This window comes from Fundulus heteroclitus, chromosome 23 (assembly GCF_011125445.2).
Source record: "Fundulus heteroclitus isolate FHET01 chromosome 23, MU-UCD_Fhet_4.1, whole genome shotgun sequence".
NCBI classification, from domain to species: Eukaryota; Metazoa; Chordata; class Actinopteri; order Cyprinodontiformes; family Fundulidae; genus Fundulus; species Fundulus heteroclitus.
The window spans coordinates 12,115,058-12,134,102 of record NC_046383.1 but is presented as its reverse complement, the minus strand read 5'-3'; the positions used below and the strand labels follow the sequence as shown (position 1 = coordinate 12,134,102).

The following is a 19,045-nucleotide window of genomic DNA, read 5'->3' as shown; positions in this document are numbered from 1 at the left end:
AACAGTTATGGCAAAAATCTTAAAAATTATGAAGCGATGCCTTTTTTTTTTACGTTTTTCGAATTGTCACAGCACAAGCCGAAAACTTTTTCCTTTCCAACACGAAGGTGACAGTTACTATCTGTCTACATTTTACAGTGAAGTTTGAGACTAAAGCGACTGTCTCTGAGAGACGGGAGAAGTGAGGGCCAGTTCCAGCAGTGTGAAACAAGGGGACGGCTCAAAGGCGACTGTCTCGGCCTCGCAACTACGGCCACGCTCAATGCAGCCATTGTTAGAGTTTGTAAAAGCTATGGAGCCACCAGACCATGTAACACACACTCCCCAGCCCCCAGTAGTGGCCTAGATTCTGCAGCACTGCACTGGAGAGATGCTCTTCTTCATCTGCTGTTCTGAGGTTTCCAGCCTTAGGGAGGAGTTTCATGTGTCATTTGGCTTTTACTCAAACAAGAATTAAAGCCCTTTTCCAGAGTTGTTAGAGGTAAAGCCTCTTCCCACTGTGTTTGAATTATGCCCTCTGGTCAAAGTGAGGCACACCACTAAAAACAACAGAAAAAGCCACACAGACATGAAGCTGTTTGCCAAAGTTAAATGTAGTGGACTAACTTGGAAGTCTGTAAAATGAATTATGAGGCTCAGCCTATTATTTTTTTAACCAAAGATGGTGTCACACAAAAAAGGCAAAAAACAGATTTTCATAAATCATAAAGTAAGTTGATGCTATGAATACTAACATGACATTCGCTACAGACCTATCTACAATAACAAACATCAATATATTTTATTGCCATATTATGTGATAAACCAGTGGTCAGCAACATTTAAAACCCTAGCAGCCATTTTTGTCTTTGCTCCAGCTCAGTAACATTTATCTGGAGCCACAAAACCAACATGACACTGAAAGAAAATAGTTTGTTTATATAACACCTACTATTGGAAATTACTTTTGATTTTTAAATGTAAGAAATCTGAAAAGTTTGCCGTGCGAAGCCCTCAGTCCCCTTTTACTCTGACGCCCACAAATAAAATCCAGTTCAACCAACTGCATTAAGAAGTTACTTAATAAATAGGGATAATGATACCCAAAAATAAACCTTTGGGTAATGTAATCTCAGTCTGCCATTCTGTGAAGGCCTCAGAGGTTTGTTAGAGAACAGTGGAGAACAAACCGTATCTTGATGACCAAGGAACACTGCAGAAGGGTCAGGCAGAACGCTTTGGAAAACTGTAGAGCAGGATTAGAATATAAAGCATCTTTCCAAGCTTTGAACGTCCCACAGACCTCTGTTCAAACATACAGAAATGGAAAGAGAATGGTTCAACCACGGCTGTCCAACTAAACTAGTAGGCAGGGCATTTGTCAGAGAAGCAGCCAATAGGCTTGTGGTAACTTTGGAGGAGCTTCAGAGCTCTACGGCTCAGGTTTGTGTGTGTTTCCCCAAAGAGAGCCCTTTCAGACTGATCTTACAGCAGATTTGACACTAAATGCTCATACTTACTTCACAAAACTCAATTTTTAAGAACCAGACGTCCCTTTGATTCTGATGGAATGATTTCAGACTTAAATATTTTTTATTATAAGACAAATTTAGATCAAACACAATGATCTAAACAGTCAACACACCCCCAACTAAAGTGAAGCTTCAGATGCAGCCATTCAAACATCTCAGAAATGTCTCCAACTTTGATAAAACGGAACATTTTTACTCGATTTCAGTCCTGGCAGTAATGTTAAAATGAATGCCTGTTGCTTCAATAGGGTATTTGCATCCCAGGGGTTTAAAAGCAGATTCCAAGTCAACTACATATATTCCAAATTGATACGGTTTATTAGTCAACTTGGTTTAATATTGAAGTTGGTAAAAACTTAAATAAATGATGAATTCAGACCAAAGCATTGCAGTTTTACTTCATATAGACTACAGCTGAATGATTTCCATGTGAAAAGGAAGAACTGAAAAGCATGATATGTCCCCTTTAATATACTGTACTTTAGTATGGCAGACAGGACTCTCCACAGCTCTTTGGTAAATGCTTTGCTTTTCGCTCAAAGACTCTTTGTTTAGCACTAGATTCCAGTGACCTTGCTGGACACCAGGGAGACAGAGTGAGCTAGAGACAAAGGAGAGAAGAAGGAGGTGGGTTGAAAAGAAGAGAGAGGGAACAGAGTGCAGATTATACAGGAAGAAAATATGAGTTGACTAGCAAACCTGACTTTCTCTACACATGTACCATATATCCAGTTATATGTGCAGCTAAGCATAGCGAAAGACTCAAAGCAAATCTGAGAGGAAAGTGTGACATGGTCAAGCAAAGAAGTTGGATTTTGTCAGTTTAGTAAAAAGAAAAGTGGTATCAAATTCATGAAATTCCATATTCATAGGAGGGGAAGGAAAGAAAGGACAGAGGACAGAGAATGCTAAACAAAAGGTTTTTGTTGCTGAAGTTTTAAATCCGGCCCTGGAAAAACGATCCACTTCCGTGTCTCACTGTACTTATTCAGCCAATTCTTTCAGTTTTAACCTATTCAGTGACGAGTTTAAACAGGAGCGCGCTCACTATTTACAGCAGACATGATCAAAATTCTGTTTGTGCTGCAGAAAGTAATCCTTGAATGCATTTGATATTTAGGGACCAGAGCACAGGGTTAGCATTTTACACTGTTTGCCAGAAGTTTTGAAACCAATATACTCAAACTCAATTTTTTAGACAATATTATTTGGAAGGGGAGGTTGCAGACCAGGAGTGAGGATGTAATTGGGGACAGAAAAAGGAACACTTTTAGGATTTAGGTAAGGAAACTACATCTTCACAGCAGAGGTCAATGATGCCGTTAGGAGGCTTCCCAGCAGTATCCACCAGGACTGGATGAGACTGTTCCTGAATGCTACAGCCATTGGACATCCTGGGACTGTCTTGGCTTGCCTGTACAGTCATATTCAATAAATTAGAATGTGTATTTCTAAGAGGCTTGTTTGTCAGATTAAAAGTACCTTTTGAAAAAACAAAAACAAACAAGAAGCCGGTATTATGCATACCTTTTCATTAAGCCCCCATTTTTGCGTAACAAATGTTGCAGTTTTGTTGGTCTGATGCAATATACTAATCTTAATTTCTGTGTTTCTATTAGCTTCTGTGTTACTTTAAAAATCATCAGTCTGAGTTAATCAATATAATGTGAGTAACTAAAATAAATCATCGGTAACTTTTCAATAATATTGTCATTTATTGAACATGACTGTACCGTATTTTTAAGGTCCCATGGAAACCTGGGATAATTCCTGCAAAGTGGGACACAAGTGGTGGTCCTAATCTTTAAAATATGGAGTATGTGTCCTTATCTATTGAGGGTTCCCACTTCCTCATCCTACTTGGCAATGCTTACTCTGTGGTGTTGGAAAGGAGGTTGACTGTCAAACAACAGATTCAGGAAAGGCTCTGTGGCTTTCATCCCGGCTACAAAACAGCAGAGCAGAGCTTTACTTCTGCAGAAGTGCTGAGGGGATCATTTCAGGTGTAGATAGACACCACTGTGAACTCCTTTTCAGGGTAGATACCTTGAAAACTACTTTTCCCAATGCAGCCGGCTGCCTAATGAGGATGTCAGAGGCTTTATGATTAGCTCTTAAAATCAGTCTTTACATTGTAAGAAATTATCTCAGATCTTTTAATGTCAGATTATTAAACAATATAGAGATTTGACAGTATACTCTGGCAATATTTGTCAAATGGGAGATTCATTTTTAAGTGGGCTGTGCAGCATATTGACCTGCATTTGTCGTTGCAGTGTCAATGTGTGCAACAATGCAACAATAAAGAACTGCTTCAGCACAATATTTGGCAGGTTATTGAATTTCAAGAGCTGTCCATGCCAATACATATTTGGCCAGTGTGAGCAATCCTTTCTCTATGATTGAAGAACAAAGTAACAAAATGTTGGTGCTATATGACCAATATCATCATTACAAAATTCAACATTAATCCCAGAATTTAATGTTTTACTGATTTCATGGAGCTTGAATTTTGTCAAATTAAGTCATACTGTTTGTTTTACAGAAAATTATAAAATTAAATCACCCCATATCTCACCTGTTTTTGTTTTGCAGGAAAGTAAACTTAACTACTGTGCACACGTTTCAGAAAGTCAGAGGAAATTTGAAACAGGATGCCGCATTGTTCCCTGTCTAAACAGACATTGCAATCCCTAAAGTGGAAAATGTCTTCAGTTTAATGTCACATCAGATTATATTCATGATGCCAGACTGTGACTAATGCAGCGGCTGCTGCTCAGAACACTGCAAGGATAAACTGCACACACCGTCTTCAGTGCATCACATATGTACAAGCTGTTTCTGTGCTTATGTTTAACAACCGACACGCGCACACACTCACAGCGCCTCTGCTTTTTTTTCATACAATGAGTCACAACAACCTGATTCATTTCTATTGATCTAAACCTTCCCAGTGGCTTCTGAGTCAGTCCCTTTGTTATTCCTCTCAGCAAGTCATCTTACATCATTCATAAAGCTGCTTATTCCACCGAGGCATTTCCATGAAAGAGGTTCGCTGTGCAGCACAATCCCACTTTATGAATTCAGACTTCTTCAGAAACCATCAAACATGTTTTTTTTTCTTTTTGAACCATCTTTTCTGAAGCTGATCACCCCGCGAGCTACAACCTAACTACAGTGGCAGGTAGCTGTGAGGTGCTTAGCAGAAATTTCAGCTGGGATAAAATCGAGTCATGGAAACAGCCTAATATTATGGTCTGGCTCCCTTGATGTTGCCCGAGCTAATTAGGCCTCGTGAGCTACTCAGGTTTGTTTGAAGCATACAAAAGACTTCCTTTAATGTCCTGCTTCATGCATTTCTGTTTTTACATTAAAATTGGATTTGTTAACATCCTAGGGACCTTAGATGTACTGTCTGTAAACAAACTTTTTTTCTGTAATGTAAAGTACATTGGATTTATATAATAAAAATCACCTTGTTCTACAGGTGCCTCTAATGTAAAGTAAAAGTAGGGAAGACTGCCCCCTACTGCTGATGACATGTCATTACTCCACTCTGTAAAACCCACTGCTTCTAAAACTGACATACAGACCTGCCTAACTTTTAGACAGTAAGTTTTTTATTTTTATTTTGTTTGCATCTGTCGATTGTTTGCAGGATTGGAGTTCTGTGTGCATATGCAGCCAACCAGAACCTGAGCTCTCAGGTGAAGAACATACGGCGGCTGGTCAACAGCAACATGAGGGACCTTCACACCTTTGCTAATGACACACCAATGGTGAGATGAAATGAAAGCATTAAGGCATCCACGGCTGCCTGTCAGCAAGTTATAAATCATTTGAAAAAGGTTAATTAGTTTCAGTAATTTAATTCAAAAGGTCAAACAATACATACCGCAGCTTTCTGAATGTATTACACCAGGAGTGATATATGTTTAATGTTTTTTCTATAAATGGTGATGATTGCCCTTTGATTGAAAGCACTTTGTAGATAAAATTATTATTATTATTATTATTATTATTATTATTATTATTATTATTATTATTATTATTATTATTATTATTATTATTATTATTATATTCTTGGGTCAGTGGCTCAATGGATGGAATAAAGTGGACATATTCCTTGTTTTAAGCAATTTCTGAACCAGAGCAGCTTCTTACCTGGACAAAGGAGATAAAAGCACTGGACTATTGCTCAGTGATCAGAAGTCTTAGATTTGATAATTAGGGTCCTTGAGTCTGGAGGAACAGTATCAATGTTTCTGGAAGTCCAGAGTCAAGTTTCCTCCATCAGTGATGGCTCCATCATACTTCTATTGGCTGACAACCTTTATTAAGATGCTTATTTAATTTGGCACCTTCCCACACAGTCAGAAGCACCAACACTATTTTTTAAGATGCACTATGCATACATTGAATGTATAATGACAAATAAGTGGGCATACAAGGTACATACAACGAAATTTCATAGATCGGATGGAGCTGCTGCAACTGAGCGCGGCGCCACTAATGGCCGACCTGACCAGCATGTTTTTAGTGGTAGGTCTGTGAAGAGGAAGATGAGACGCCACAGCCAAAAGCTACGACCATCTGAAGGCTGCTACTAACTTGAATTCCTGAAATAACTTTACAATGATATTCTACTTTATTGTGATGTATTATCTTTTAAATATTGCTGATCTGATTCAAACAGCATGTGTGCTGTGTGAGGAATAAGATGACAAAATATGTTGGAAATGTGTTGAAATTGTTGCATTTCTGCTGGTTTTGGAAACTGCTAATTCTTAATTATTAAAGTTTTAAAAGTTACTTAAATGAAAGCTTCTGTGATATTTTAAGCATTTCTCTTATTATCTCTTTGTATTGAAACATAAAATAATACTTATTCATTACAATTTCTTAATAACTCTGGTGTCAGTTTTGAGGGCTTTGTTCATGTTTTGAGAACATTTCATGCTCATTATTATATTTAATATTTTTTATGTATATATTCCAAATCTGATAAAATCTACTAAAAGACTAATTAACTGGTTTTTGCATGCTTTCATGTAAGCCTGTCTTTGCTCTGTTTCTTGTTTGCAGCAAATTGATTACCTAATATCCCAATACGCCACCGCCAAGAACAAAGTCATCTATGACCTAGATAGTAAGTAGACCTTGTTCTTGCCTCTGATAGTGAATTAAGTGGGCATAAATGATTCACTGAGATTTTATTCTTGGTAATGCATCATGTTTATCTCTCCCTTTCCATGATTTGCTTTTACAACTGATTAGCGACATAACTGGGTCTAGATAGCTCCAGCTGTGACTCCCCCTGAATATTCAAGGCTTCTTCTGCAGGCAGTTCTTTCATAAAAGTTAAAGCTTGAACTCAACAGAATTCATAGCTGAAATATAAAGCTCTCTTTAGCAGCCGGGCATAACAATAATAGAAGTGTACATTTTGTATTTGCTTTAATTGCCTGTTTCTGGTTTCTTTCAGACATAGGTCCATTACTCGGTGGAAGGATACATGGACGACTGGACAAGGAGGTGCATCCTGCTTTAAGCCAAGTGCTTAATATGGCTGGAGGTACGTCAACATATTTTTTTCCCTCCTATAATTTAATATCAGTAATGAAAACTGCCTGTTTCTGTCAGCAAATTCTATAACTTGACTGCCGTTTTATGACTAAAACTTAGGATCTTGTCATTTTTTAAAGCCAATGCTTTTTAAAATGTTCCTGTAAGTCTTTACCATTTTAATCATTATGACTCCTTTCTATCGTTCATATTTGTATGTTTTTTTCATAAAGTGAAAATCCAGAGAGCCATCAAAGGTAACTCAGACACCCCTTCGGCCCCCACTGTTGTGACATTTGATGCTGTAGTTGCTCCTGTTATCTGATCCTTTTGTTTTTTCCTTGGAGCCTGGAACCTCCCTGATCATCAAGTCACATCTTAATGAGCAACAATTACAACATTAAAACTGCACTAGGCAACATCTGAACACAAATGACAGCAAATGCCCAAAAAATGTTTATGATTTCTATTATAAAATGCTCTGTTTGGTCCTCTTCGAAAGTAACAAGCAAGAAGAAGATGATGATGGAAAATATTTTTAGGGTTGAATCTACTCTTTTGTTCAATTTGGCACAATTTATTTATATTTTCTTTAAAGTGGGGAGGGTCATTCTTTATGAAAATGTTGCCGATTGCAGTTTTAATTTAATGGTATCTGTTGATCTTACTAAATATCCAAACCAAACTCAACCTGCATCTGAATATGTCAGCTGTGTTCACCTATGATGAAGGTGTTTGTGTAACCAGGCATCATTTTTATTTTAACTAACCTATAACAACAAAAAACTAGGAGTAATTAGCTAGAATATGCAGCGCTTTGTAAAAGTATTCACACCGCTGAAACTTTTCTACATTTGGACATCAGTGTATCTTGGATTTTACGGTAGGTGCCAGATCAACAAAAATATATTACATAATTGTGAAGTGGAGGAAACATTATACATGAGACTTGATGAGTTGAGACTGAACTTGGTTACGTTAGGAAAGACTTGCGACTTGGCTTTTAGCTGGATGCTAATGATTTGTGAGTTGACTTGAACTTGAGCATCTGTACTTAAAATGACTCGTTAATTATTGGGTGGGGGAGCCCATTCCAGCTGCCAACAAGCAAAAGATCAGGTACACACTGAGCAAGGCGACAGTCCCTTGCAGGGCCGAAAGCCTTCACGAAAGAAGGTAAACCTGACAGAAATCATCTTTTGATGCTTTTTGAAATTCAAACAAACACTTCTTGTTGTCTTTTCAGAATCAAAATGCCTTTTACGGTCATTATACACATGTACGAGATTTGGGAGTAGTGGTTCAAGGATAGTGGATTATCACTTGTTAATGACTTGAAATTTAAACCATACAACACTGAGGGACCTGGGACTAGCTAGCCTGGACCTGAGACTTTTTAATGACTTGGTCCCACCAAGCTCGATTGGCCAGACTTTTATTTTTAAAATCATTTGTAAACCATTGATTATTTGCCATTTACTTCTCAACTTTTCAATAATTTGCAAGGTCTGTCACATAAAATACCAAGAAATTATTCTGTTTTATGAAGGTGATGAAACGTTAAGACAGTTCAGGTAGTGTGAATACTTCTGCAAGGCACTGTACATACTGGTGGCTCACCCAAAGTACAACAAATGGCAGTCGATAACGACCTTTAATGCTGAATAAAAGAGATATAATGAGCTATCTCTCTTTTCACGACGTGTTTATTTATTTATGTTACCATTTCTCCTCTTGAATTTTTCATCTCCGTTTGAGGAAGCCATAATCTTCTCATTCCTGATCCTGTTTAATTTTGAACGTTTGCTGCAGGATATTTTGTGACCGTTAACCAACACTGACTGCTGCGCCGCAAAGCTCTCGGTTACAAAAGGAGGAGCTTCTCATTAGCAACATCATTAATAATAAAAACTCCAAATTTACATTATTTAAATCGTTGCTGTTTGTTTAGGTTGTTTTTTTTTTTTGTAGAAAAGCAAAGCTGGGTTATCACATAGGTGGGAAAGAGCCTTGTGTGTTAAAACGAGCTCAGGCCTGGTGATTTCGATTTCCAAGCGTTAACGTGTCCCTGTGTGAGTCTGAATGCGTGTAACCAAAGCACACATTATATATTCTGTCTTTTTCCTGTGTATGTATGCTGATTTTAAAACTGTCGTGCATACATCTGAAACACTGGGCCGATTGTGCTGAAGGATGACACAAATCCGAGGCTCCTGTTAATACTGGTGTGTTTCCACATCATTCATCCTGCGTTTTATTGGGAAAAATGACTAAACCTTTTCCCGCTTAATGGGTCTTTATTTTTGTGATAAATTTATAAGATGATTAAATTTGAAACTTTATTTGACCCATAAATGCGTTATAATGAAGGGCTATAGCAAATTCTTCAATTTTTTTTTCAGTGTAATGAAGTGACATTAGTTACAAATGAACATTTTATCCTTCGCACCCTGGTTTTCCAGCAGCGAAATCCCCTTTCTCAACTCATCCTTGCTCTCTTTCATTTCAGCCATGAGAGAAACCAAGGAGGCCCTGGAGAACGTCAGCGTGTCTCTGGTGGTCTTGCAGGAAGGAGCGGGCAAGCTTCACTTCAACCTGAGCCACGTCCGCAACAGCATCAACCGCACCCTCGACGACCCCGGCTGCCGCGACGAAGAGTCCGACGCCACCACGGCCCAGCTCTGCCGCAGCATCCGCCGGTCCCTGTCACAGCTGCAGATCGGTGCAAATTTCACCCGGGTATGGAACGAAAGCCTACAGCATCAGAGATTATAAAGTGTTAATGGGAAATACTTCACTTTCTCCGCAACTACAGAACTGTAGAGAAAATCTCAACAATTCATCTCAACACAAACAAGGTTTTTTATGGGTTTTATCAAGTTGGGTGTTAGATATCTGGTTCAAAATCTGTTTCGCTAAAAAGTAGCAGTTTAACTACTTTTAGGTATAGCTTAAAGCAGGGCTGGGTGGACCAAAAATGATATCTCGATATGTTTAGGCTGAATACCGATAAACAATATTTATCTCGATATGTTTTTCTTTTGATAACGTAATTATAAAGAGGCATCTCGCAATCTAAGCTTTATCCCAATTTTTTTTTTAACAAACAGCTGTAGATAAATAGGAGAAACGGCAGAAAAATAACCCACTGGAAAAGTATAATTATATATATATAATTCATTATTACATGGACCGTCTCGATATAAAAAAAATATAGTCTTATTTTATATCTCTTTTTCTCAATATATTGCCCGACCCTAACTTAAAGTCACGTTAGGCTTAGGTTGAACAACAACTTTAAAAGTCTACCAGAACAGGGATCATCTCTGTAGGGTCTTGAAACGTCTTTAGGGTTTAGGATTAGGGTTAGGTTTAGAAACGCAGCACCCTCCCGATGACGAACCATAAAAGTTTCTTCATTTTTTTTAACATGTACCAAACGTCTGTGATGCCCGTTAGCAGCAGTGGTAGCGTATCTGTGACTTTTGCTCCATGGTTGTTGATTTATCATTAGAGAACATGAAGCGATTTGCTGCGCCGGCCTCCTTCCAGATCAACAACCCCATCACACCCACACCGGACAAGCCCCCAGTGGCATGGCTGCTGTGTGCATCTCATCTCGCCGTAGATCTGGCCACAACCGTGAACATTTCATCTAACAGCTGACACTGACAGCGCGGCATGCTAATAAAGACACTGTGAGGAACCAGCTTTCAGAAGACGGGAGTCAGTACACGCCGGGAAATAACCACACAGCAATCAGAATCAGAAATACTTTAATATATTGCATAGTGGCTGCGAGACCGATGGAATGTGTCAGTTTTTCAGGTGGCAGTTCCTGTGCAAAATGTTATTTTACGATGTAGACGAGAAACCCTGGCACTGGATTTAGCAAAGGATTCAGACGTAAAGTGTGAACACGGGGACATAAAGGGTGTCATTTTACAAAACTCTCCTCAGAATCATTTTTAAAGCCTCGTGCAATCAGCTCACAGTGATCAGAGAGAATGATTTAGTTTTCAGATGTGGTGTGCATGGGCGGTGAGTAACTCTAGATACAAAAACCTCCATCACCCTCATTCTCACATGTTGGTGACAGGGTGAGGAAAATACCAACGTTGTTACCTCCTGAAACTCCGTGATGTGATATTGTGAGTCTGTTCGGTGAGAAAAGGAGAACTTGCTAACTCGCTAACGAAGCAGAGACTATGAAATATTTATCTTGAATGATGTTGTTTTTTTATTATTACTTTTAGCTTCCTGATGTGAACCCTCAGCTGGAAAAGATGAAAAATGTAGTGAAAACGGATCTCAGCACTGTTGTTCACAGGGTGAGTGTAAATAAATGAACAAAGGATTTCACCTTTTCACACTGATTTCACCACAGTAATATTTTTTTTTTTCACTTTCATTTTTACAGCATTTTGAATAAAAAAACATTGTCTTCTCCTTTTCAAAGGGCTTCTCCTCTTTGAATGACACCCCACACATGGTGATTGAGCAGACCAGATATGTTGTCAGCAGTGAGTTTTTTTTTAACAAACACAGAAACACATTTCCTGTGCACATTAATGCTCTAACAGCATAAATCAATCCCTGTGATGTTTTTTTCCCCTCCACTCCCATTTTATTGTTTGTCTTGCAAGCTTTTATTGCTTTAGTAAGACCCCTCTTTCTGAAAACTCATCTGTTTTTCAGACATCCAGATCTTGCTGGACAGCGTCGGCAGCAACATCAGCAGCTTCTCCAAGGCGTTCCCCGTGCAGACATGCCTGTCCAACTTCACCATCTTCATCAGCCATGCACATGCCAAAATTGAAGACTACTATCCTGAAATAGATAAAATGGACTTCTACAGGTAAACTGACATTAAAACTTTATAATCTTCTTTTCATGAAAAAATAAAAATATATAAGATTCTAAAACCCAAATGTGTTGTTATTTTTGACCAAATAAAATATCTTTATGATTTTTGCTGTGGTGACTTGAATTACCTGAAAATAATTTACCTGAATTTAAATAAATATATAGAATCTTTCAGTAACTTAAACCACTAAAATGTGAGAAGGTTGGTTTGGTCAAAAATAACGTAATGCTATTTATTATTAAACGTAACAATTTCCATTTTTTGTCTTCTTCACTCCATTGTTTCCTTTTTCTGTTTATCATTTAAGATGATGCTTTTTCACTTATTTCCACTATACATTTTTTAAGAGAGAATTTCAAAGGGAGCAGTGCTGCCTATTTTACAGGTGTTTTATTCTTTTTCATAATATCTTATAATTGAAAAATTATTATTTGATTTATTTTTAATAGAAGCTACAAGAAGTTATGGGGGGGGGGTTAAGTTCAAGGCAACTCCCTGTTCTGAAATTGCAAGAAATACACAGTTGTTTTTCTTTAATTTGATGAAAAGTCATGTATTATTTTGATACTGACCAATGAAATTGTGATTATAATTTGTTTCCTTAATTGAGTGGCCCTGGTCCAGGTACACTGGACAGAATAGATCACAGGACATAGACAGACCGCGAGCAGAAGCAGCCAATACAGTCTTCCTTTCACTGTGATCGTCATTATAAAATGTAAAAAACAATTATTAGGGAAAACTCAGATCTGTTGGATCAACAAGGTAATGTAGATGGTCTGTAATACAGTGTTTTATAACATCCAGATGAAAAAAGGTGGGATTTTTAAAAGCTGGCAAAGCAAAACACCTCAACATTGCTCACTGGGTATTTTCTGGGTGCAGCAGACACTAAATCTTACAAACTCAACCAACGACAGATATTAGATGTTAACTTTATCAGGGACTTCAATACAGACCATATGAAAACTGCTTTAAACAGTAGACCTTAGAAATATTAGGGATGTTGCTGAAACATAATGCATGTACATCCATGATGAGTTTAGGCTACAAAATGTTTTAAGGCTCCAGCGTGACTTGGTTCTGCTTAAGCAACAGAACTATGTGAATAAGGATGGTTAGCCTCAGATAAACAACCATTGTTTGGTGTGACCTGCAGTTCTGACAAATTCAGACCATCTGTGGAAGGGAAGAGTCCAGACTCTTTTACTCAGAATCTGTAGGACTTCCAGAGGAGCATTTCGTTGCGATCAAAATTGCACCGACTCAAATGATCCATCCTGCAATTTGAGGCTCGTTTTGCATGAAATTAGAACTTTGTTTAGTTTCTGCTTGCCGTTCACAGATGGATCGGCTGTATTGCTCTGTGCTGCATGGTGGTTCTGGTCTTGGCTTTCAACTACTTGGGCCTCCTGTGCGGCACCCTGGGATATGACAAGCACGCCTCGCCTACAACACGAGGATGCATCTCCAACACAGGAGGAACGCTGCTCATGGCGTGAGTCTAGTATAAAGAAGTCCAACTCAGGTTTTATTATCTGATGTCCCAACACTTTTATTCTAATCAGCCTCAGTTAACTCTCCACCTTTATGTGTCCAAAAATCATGTGTCTCATTTTTTTTCAGATATTTGTAAAGCCACGCATCCCCACCTGAGTGTGAGTTTGTGTTTTCTCTCCACAGCGGCGTTGGGTTTAGCTTCATTTTCTCCTGGGTGCTCATGGGACTGTTGACCGCCATCTTTCTGGCAGGAGGAAACATGGAGAAACTTCTTTGTGAGCCGTTTCACACCAAAGACCTCTTCAAGGCAAGTGAAGAAAAGCAGACAAGTCTTCAATTATTCCCAAGCAAATTGCCTTTAACCTTTGTTTGGGACAGAATGAAGGCTTTAGACCATAAATCTGATGCCTAAACATAAAATGCAGTTTCTTAGTTGCTTAGATTGGCTTATTTTTCTACCATTTTACAGATTTTATGGATTTCTAGTGTGTAATATAATATTTTATGAACAGGAACAAAATATTCTTGCACTATGTTCTCCTGTGTCTTTGTTTAGTGTGAACCTTTTAGCGTATTGCTGCTGTGTTAGTACAAAGCTTAAAAAAATTATAGCTTTCAGCTTAACCACTATAGCAGGAATTTGTTGCAGAAAATAAAAGAGATTTTCACCAACCATGTATAACATTATGACCACCTGCCTAATATTGTCTTAGTTTACCTTTAGCTGCCAAAAGTGTCCACGTCCCTTCAGATCTCTGAGGGTGTTCTGTGGTATCTGGCACCAAGGTGATAGCAGCTAATTCAGTATTCTAAGGTGCAACATGGGGCCTTTATGGATCAGACCTGCTTGCCCTGCAGATGTTGGGCTGGATTGAGACCTGGGAAGCTTGGAGGCTCAGCCAACACCTCTAGTTTGTTGTTTTGCTGCACAAACCATTCCTGAATCATTGCTGTTGCAAAAGCCTTGAGGGAATACTGTTTTTGTTTGTTGTTGTTGTTGTTTTTTTACATAGAAAGATTTAAAGGTAGATCTTTCTGGGTTGCAGCACCATGTGCAACAATGCAATGTGTGTCCCAACACCTTTATTTCAGAACCAGCATTAACTTCTTGAGCAGTCTGAGCTGCAGTCTGATGGATCGGACCACACTTGCCACTTTGTTTCCCCGCAGCCATCAATGCTATGGGCCATCAATGCGCCCGTTGCTGGTACAGCACTTTGCTTTCCTAGACACTGAGCAAACTGGAAACACTCCAGAAGCGCTGCAGTTTGGGACGTAATCTAACCCAGTTGTGTAGCTAACACAGTTTGGGCCTTGGTCACATCCTTACGCTTGTCCATTTTACTGCTCCTGTCAATAACTGATGTCATTTTATGACCATCAGCTTTAATTGTGTTAGCTGTTAGGGGTCACAATGTTATGCCTGATTGGGGTTTTAACGAGGCTGTATGATAGCCCACACTTTGCTACAATTTTACCACCTCTATACCTACAGAGTATTCATAATTTTGTAGTAATGATAGATAATAACATAAATGCATAAGAGAACAGAAGAAATAAACAAGCATTGTGAGCTCAAAGCTTTTCCTCTTTTTTCACCAGGTCGTGGACACGCCATACTTGATCAACAAAGAGTGGAAGAATTTCATCCCCGGCTACATGTACAATGACTCCGAATTGGATCTGACGACAGAGAGCTTGTACAGGCAAAGGAAACTCAGATACATTAATGCTCAACAATATGCAAAGTTTTCATTTATGTGATCCCACATTTCCTTATAATTCAATTTGAATTGAATATGCAGTTTTCGTGGCTCTTAATTTTATTTATTTTTTTCAGTCGGGGCCATGAAAGATTTTATTTATATAATTTTGTACAAAAGCATCTTTTATGCAAGCTTGTGCTTTCAGTTAAGAAACCTTTTTAAGAAAGTTAACACTTTCTTTTACTCCATTAATAATTATGTAATTATCTAGTAAGTGGTTAGTAAGTGTATAAGTGGGTAATTACGTTACATAAACAGAAAACATATTCCTCTAAAATCAAGAGTAGGAAAAACTGTGAAAAAATTTCAAAACAAAAAAAAAAACAAGATCTTCATAAAGATCCTTGTTCCTGTGAATTATAAAGAAATGTGGGCCGACCCTCACCACCATATTTAGCTTGATCTGTATCTGTCTTCTCCATATTTTAAATCTTAGAAAGCATCGATGAATGCACTTTTAATCCCAGACGCTACATGTCTGATGTTGGATTATGAAATTTGGAAAATTTTGCTAAAAATCTTCTGTTGTGGCACCGCGTCTCCATCTGAAAATTTCATTCACACAGACAGGGATGCTAGTGAAGGAGTTGCCATAAACTTAACTACCTGCCGTTGATAATAAAAGTAATTTTTTCCCCACACCATCAATGCTGCTTTTCCTCCTTGATGAGGATCCATCAGTGCACTGGGATGGCAGACCCAAAGTCATCAAATTATATAAACAATACACGCATTTAACGATTAAAAAGAAACTCCACTAACACTCTCTGGGTTTCTGCCTTCATGTCATCATTTATATTTAACATTTTGACAAAGATCTTAGTTTCATTGATTCCGCTTCCAGTCTGCACTTCCAGTCTGTTTCACATGGTGGCAGCAAACATTTTCTTCCAGACTGAATATAAAAATGTATATTTGTCTTACTCTCTCCCCTCTTTTTCTTTGCCTGTATGTGTGTGTGTGTGTGTGTGTGTGTGTGTGTGTGTGTGTGTGTGTGTGTGTGTGTGTGTGTGTGTTGTCTTTCTCAGTACTTGCAAACAGAACAGAGGCATCTACTCTGCCCTGCGTCTGGACAAACTCTTCAACATCTCCTCGTTCCTGAACACCACAATGGTTAGTGACCTGCACAGACACAACAAATGCTGTACAACTTTACGCTCACGGTTCAGGTTACGCAACAGGAGCACAATAAACCCAAACAAGATAATTACAGAAGTTATTATGTTACAGAATAACTTCCATTACATCGGGAAAGAACCCCAGACATATTCGTAACAGTAAGCATAATAACGCACAATAAAATGAATAAACTTAATGAAGAAATCTGCTGTCAACCTTATGATCACTAAGTCAATAAGATAACAGGATTATGTTATTTTAGGAATACACAACATAGGCTATACATATGGGTAATTTTCTACTATGTCAGATATAAAAGATTATGAGTAAATATGAATAATAATTAATATAGTAATGATAAAAATGAATAGCGATTCCAAATGCAAGCATAACTTTGTTCCTTGAACGTTTGTTTAATTTGGGTTCTTAACCCAACTCTGCTTTTAACTTCTCCACAACTTTCTCCCTGACCTGCCTGCTCTACTCTTTGGTCTTCCTGATGCTGCTTGTTAGCTAATCTTCTGAAACAAACCTCGTATTTTAAGCTCTTTGACGTCTGTATTTCTGGCCAAGCTTTCCACCAAACGAAAAGCGTTTCCGTTTCAATTCATTCATTTTACAAGGTCACAGTAGATTTCACCAAAACATGGTAAATGTGTCTTAGAGTTTTTAAAGTAGCAGCAAGAATAAAACAAGTATAATATCAACAGAAAAACTAATAGATAAAAATTAACTTATAACTACAATGTGCATCTAACTAATTAAACGTACCAAGTGAAAAGACGATCGCATATAACAAAACAAGTACTGATGCTCAAACAGCCAATTATTAATACATTAATAAAATGTTATAAAACGGTAACTTCTGGCCAATCTGTGGGCTGTGATGCTATGAAAGACGAACAATGTTTGACTAAATGTCCCTTTGAGAGAAATAATGACATCTTCTCCAGCTGCTCCAGTTTTAGATCTCTTTACAGCTGATTATAAAAAATAAAACATACTGGATCCTAGAAATCAGGTTAATATTCCTTTACGGTTTTCCTTCTGAGGAGAGTATATTTCTTGAAAATTGAAGTCTTATTTTAATTTGAATCATCTATTTAATGATTCCAATGGGATATGACCAATATACAGTAACTAATACGAGAGAGTAATATTCATATTCATTGTTTTCCTGTGTCTCAGCCACGTTGAATGCAGCTGACTGGTCCTATGCCCAACATAGTTCTGGACATTTATCATTTGTCTCCATTAACTTATAAGAACCACCTGAAATCAAAGGACACATCAGGCGTCTTCCCCTTGTTCAAATGTCCCACTTCATATATACTTAAATATAACGGTTGAGGTGACACCAGCTTAACTTTAGATGAGACTTATCTAAGGCTCCTCAGAACAAGGTAAGCACCAGAGGAATGGACTTTGACTTGAATATTGATGACATGCGACTTGACTTGAGCACCTTTACTTAAAATGACTTGATGAAAAAAAAAAAAAAAAAAAAAAAAAAAAAAAAATGACTTGATGATGATGTCACATTAATGCTGTCTCATTGAGGTCAAAGATTGGATTAGGAAGTGTGTTCCAGCTGCTAACGAGCAAAAGATCAGGTCCGCCCTGAACAAGTCTCCAGTCCATGGCAGGGCTGAAAACATTCAAAAAAATAACTTAGACGTTTATAGAAAGCTTTTATTTTGATGCTTTATGACATTTAAACACTTTAAGGTTTTTCTTTTGTACGTATTTTCTCACACATTGCTCAATCTGACCCAATAATGACTTGAAATCGAAACAAAAGATCTTGGACTTGACTATAAAGACTTGATACTTGTGACTTTGCCGTACCTCTGGACTAATCTCTACCTTTTGCTAACCTGTTGGGTTTTTTCCATCACACCGTTTTGATTGGTTGTCTGAGATAACCAGTGTCATTATTATCCAGTCAGACTTTTTACAGGCAGGCAGCAAATCATATAATGAACATTAAAAGCCGTTGAATATATTTAAATAGAAAAGGCAGTTATTTTTTAATCGTAATAAAATGCTCGGATTTGTAAACCCGACATAAAGCAGTTTAAAAATGCAAGAAGACATAACTGTTTCACATTAACTCTCTCATAGACAGTGCTTGTGAGAGTGACATTATTGGCTTGATGAAAGGTTTAATCAACGACATCCTTTCATTATATGTCTTATTTTAAAGGTTTACTACACTATCCCTACTAGGTAGCCGTCTTTATGCCACTTTGATTTCTTTCTTACATTACTTTTACTCCATTTGTGTGTTCGTAAATTCATAGGTTAGCAGTAAAGACCTTTGACTTAAAACAACATTCATCTAAGCCTTTGAAAACAAAAGCACACACTAAAAAAAAAACCTATATACATGACATATTTAGTTTTCTGGAAAAACCCAAACTTGCCATGACTGTACAGTTATCCGAGAAATGGCTTTACTGTTCCAATGTTCTTTTTCATTCTTTTTTTATAGTGGCACAACAACAACAACAAAAACATGTCTCTTGGCTGGAAAAGTAGACATTTTCTGGTTAAGGCATTCTTCGTTAAAATAAATTCTGCCAAGAAATGTCCGAGAAGGATGATGTTTGTGGTTTTTGGAGGAGCTCAGAACAAAAGAATACCTAACAAAGTCTTTTGCTGCTGCTTCTATTAGTCCACTTAGTGTTGGTGCACACAGGGACAAATCCATGCTT

At 37.8% G+C, this 19,045-nt stretch overlaps 1 protein-coding gene across 17 annotated transcripts in view; it reads left to right on the top strand.

The window, feature by feature from the left end:
• prom1a (prominin 1a) overlaps window positions 1-19,045 on the top strand; it is a 130,634-nt gene that overhangs the window by 90,910 nt on the left and 20,679 nt on the right. For 13 of the 17 annotated variants that reach the window (XM_036126925.1, XM_036126931.1, XM_036126932.1 and 10 more), the window contains 12 exons: window positions 5,170-5,290; window positions 6,597-6,660; window positions 6,997-7,086; window positions 7,310-7,333; window positions 9,586-9,815; window positions 11,333-11,407; window positions 11,536-11,599; window positions 11,775-11,934; window positions 13,289-13,441; window positions 13,627-13,750; window positions 15,046-15,149; window positions 16,238-16,322. In XM_036126925.1, coding sequence (XP_035982818.1) covers window positions 5,170-5,290; window positions 6,597-6,660; window positions 6,997-7,086; window positions 7,310-7,333; window positions 9,586-9,815; window positions 11,333-11,407; window positions 11,536-11,599; window positions 11,775-11,934; window positions 13,289-13,441; window positions 13,627-13,750; window positions 15,046-15,149; window positions 16,238-16,322 — 1,294 coding nt within the window. The remainder of the gene's footprint in view (window positions 1-5,169; window positions 5,291-6,596; window positions 6,661-6,996; window positions 7,087-7,309; window positions 7,334-9,585; window positions 9,816-11,332; window positions 11,408-11,535; window positions 11,600-11,774; window positions 11,935-13,288; window positions 13,442-13,626; window positions 13,751-15,045; window positions 15,150-16,237; window positions 16,323-19,045) is intronic. The other 4 variants (XM_036126930.1, XM_036126927.1, XM_036126926.1 and 1 more) reach the window with 1 other exon arrangement.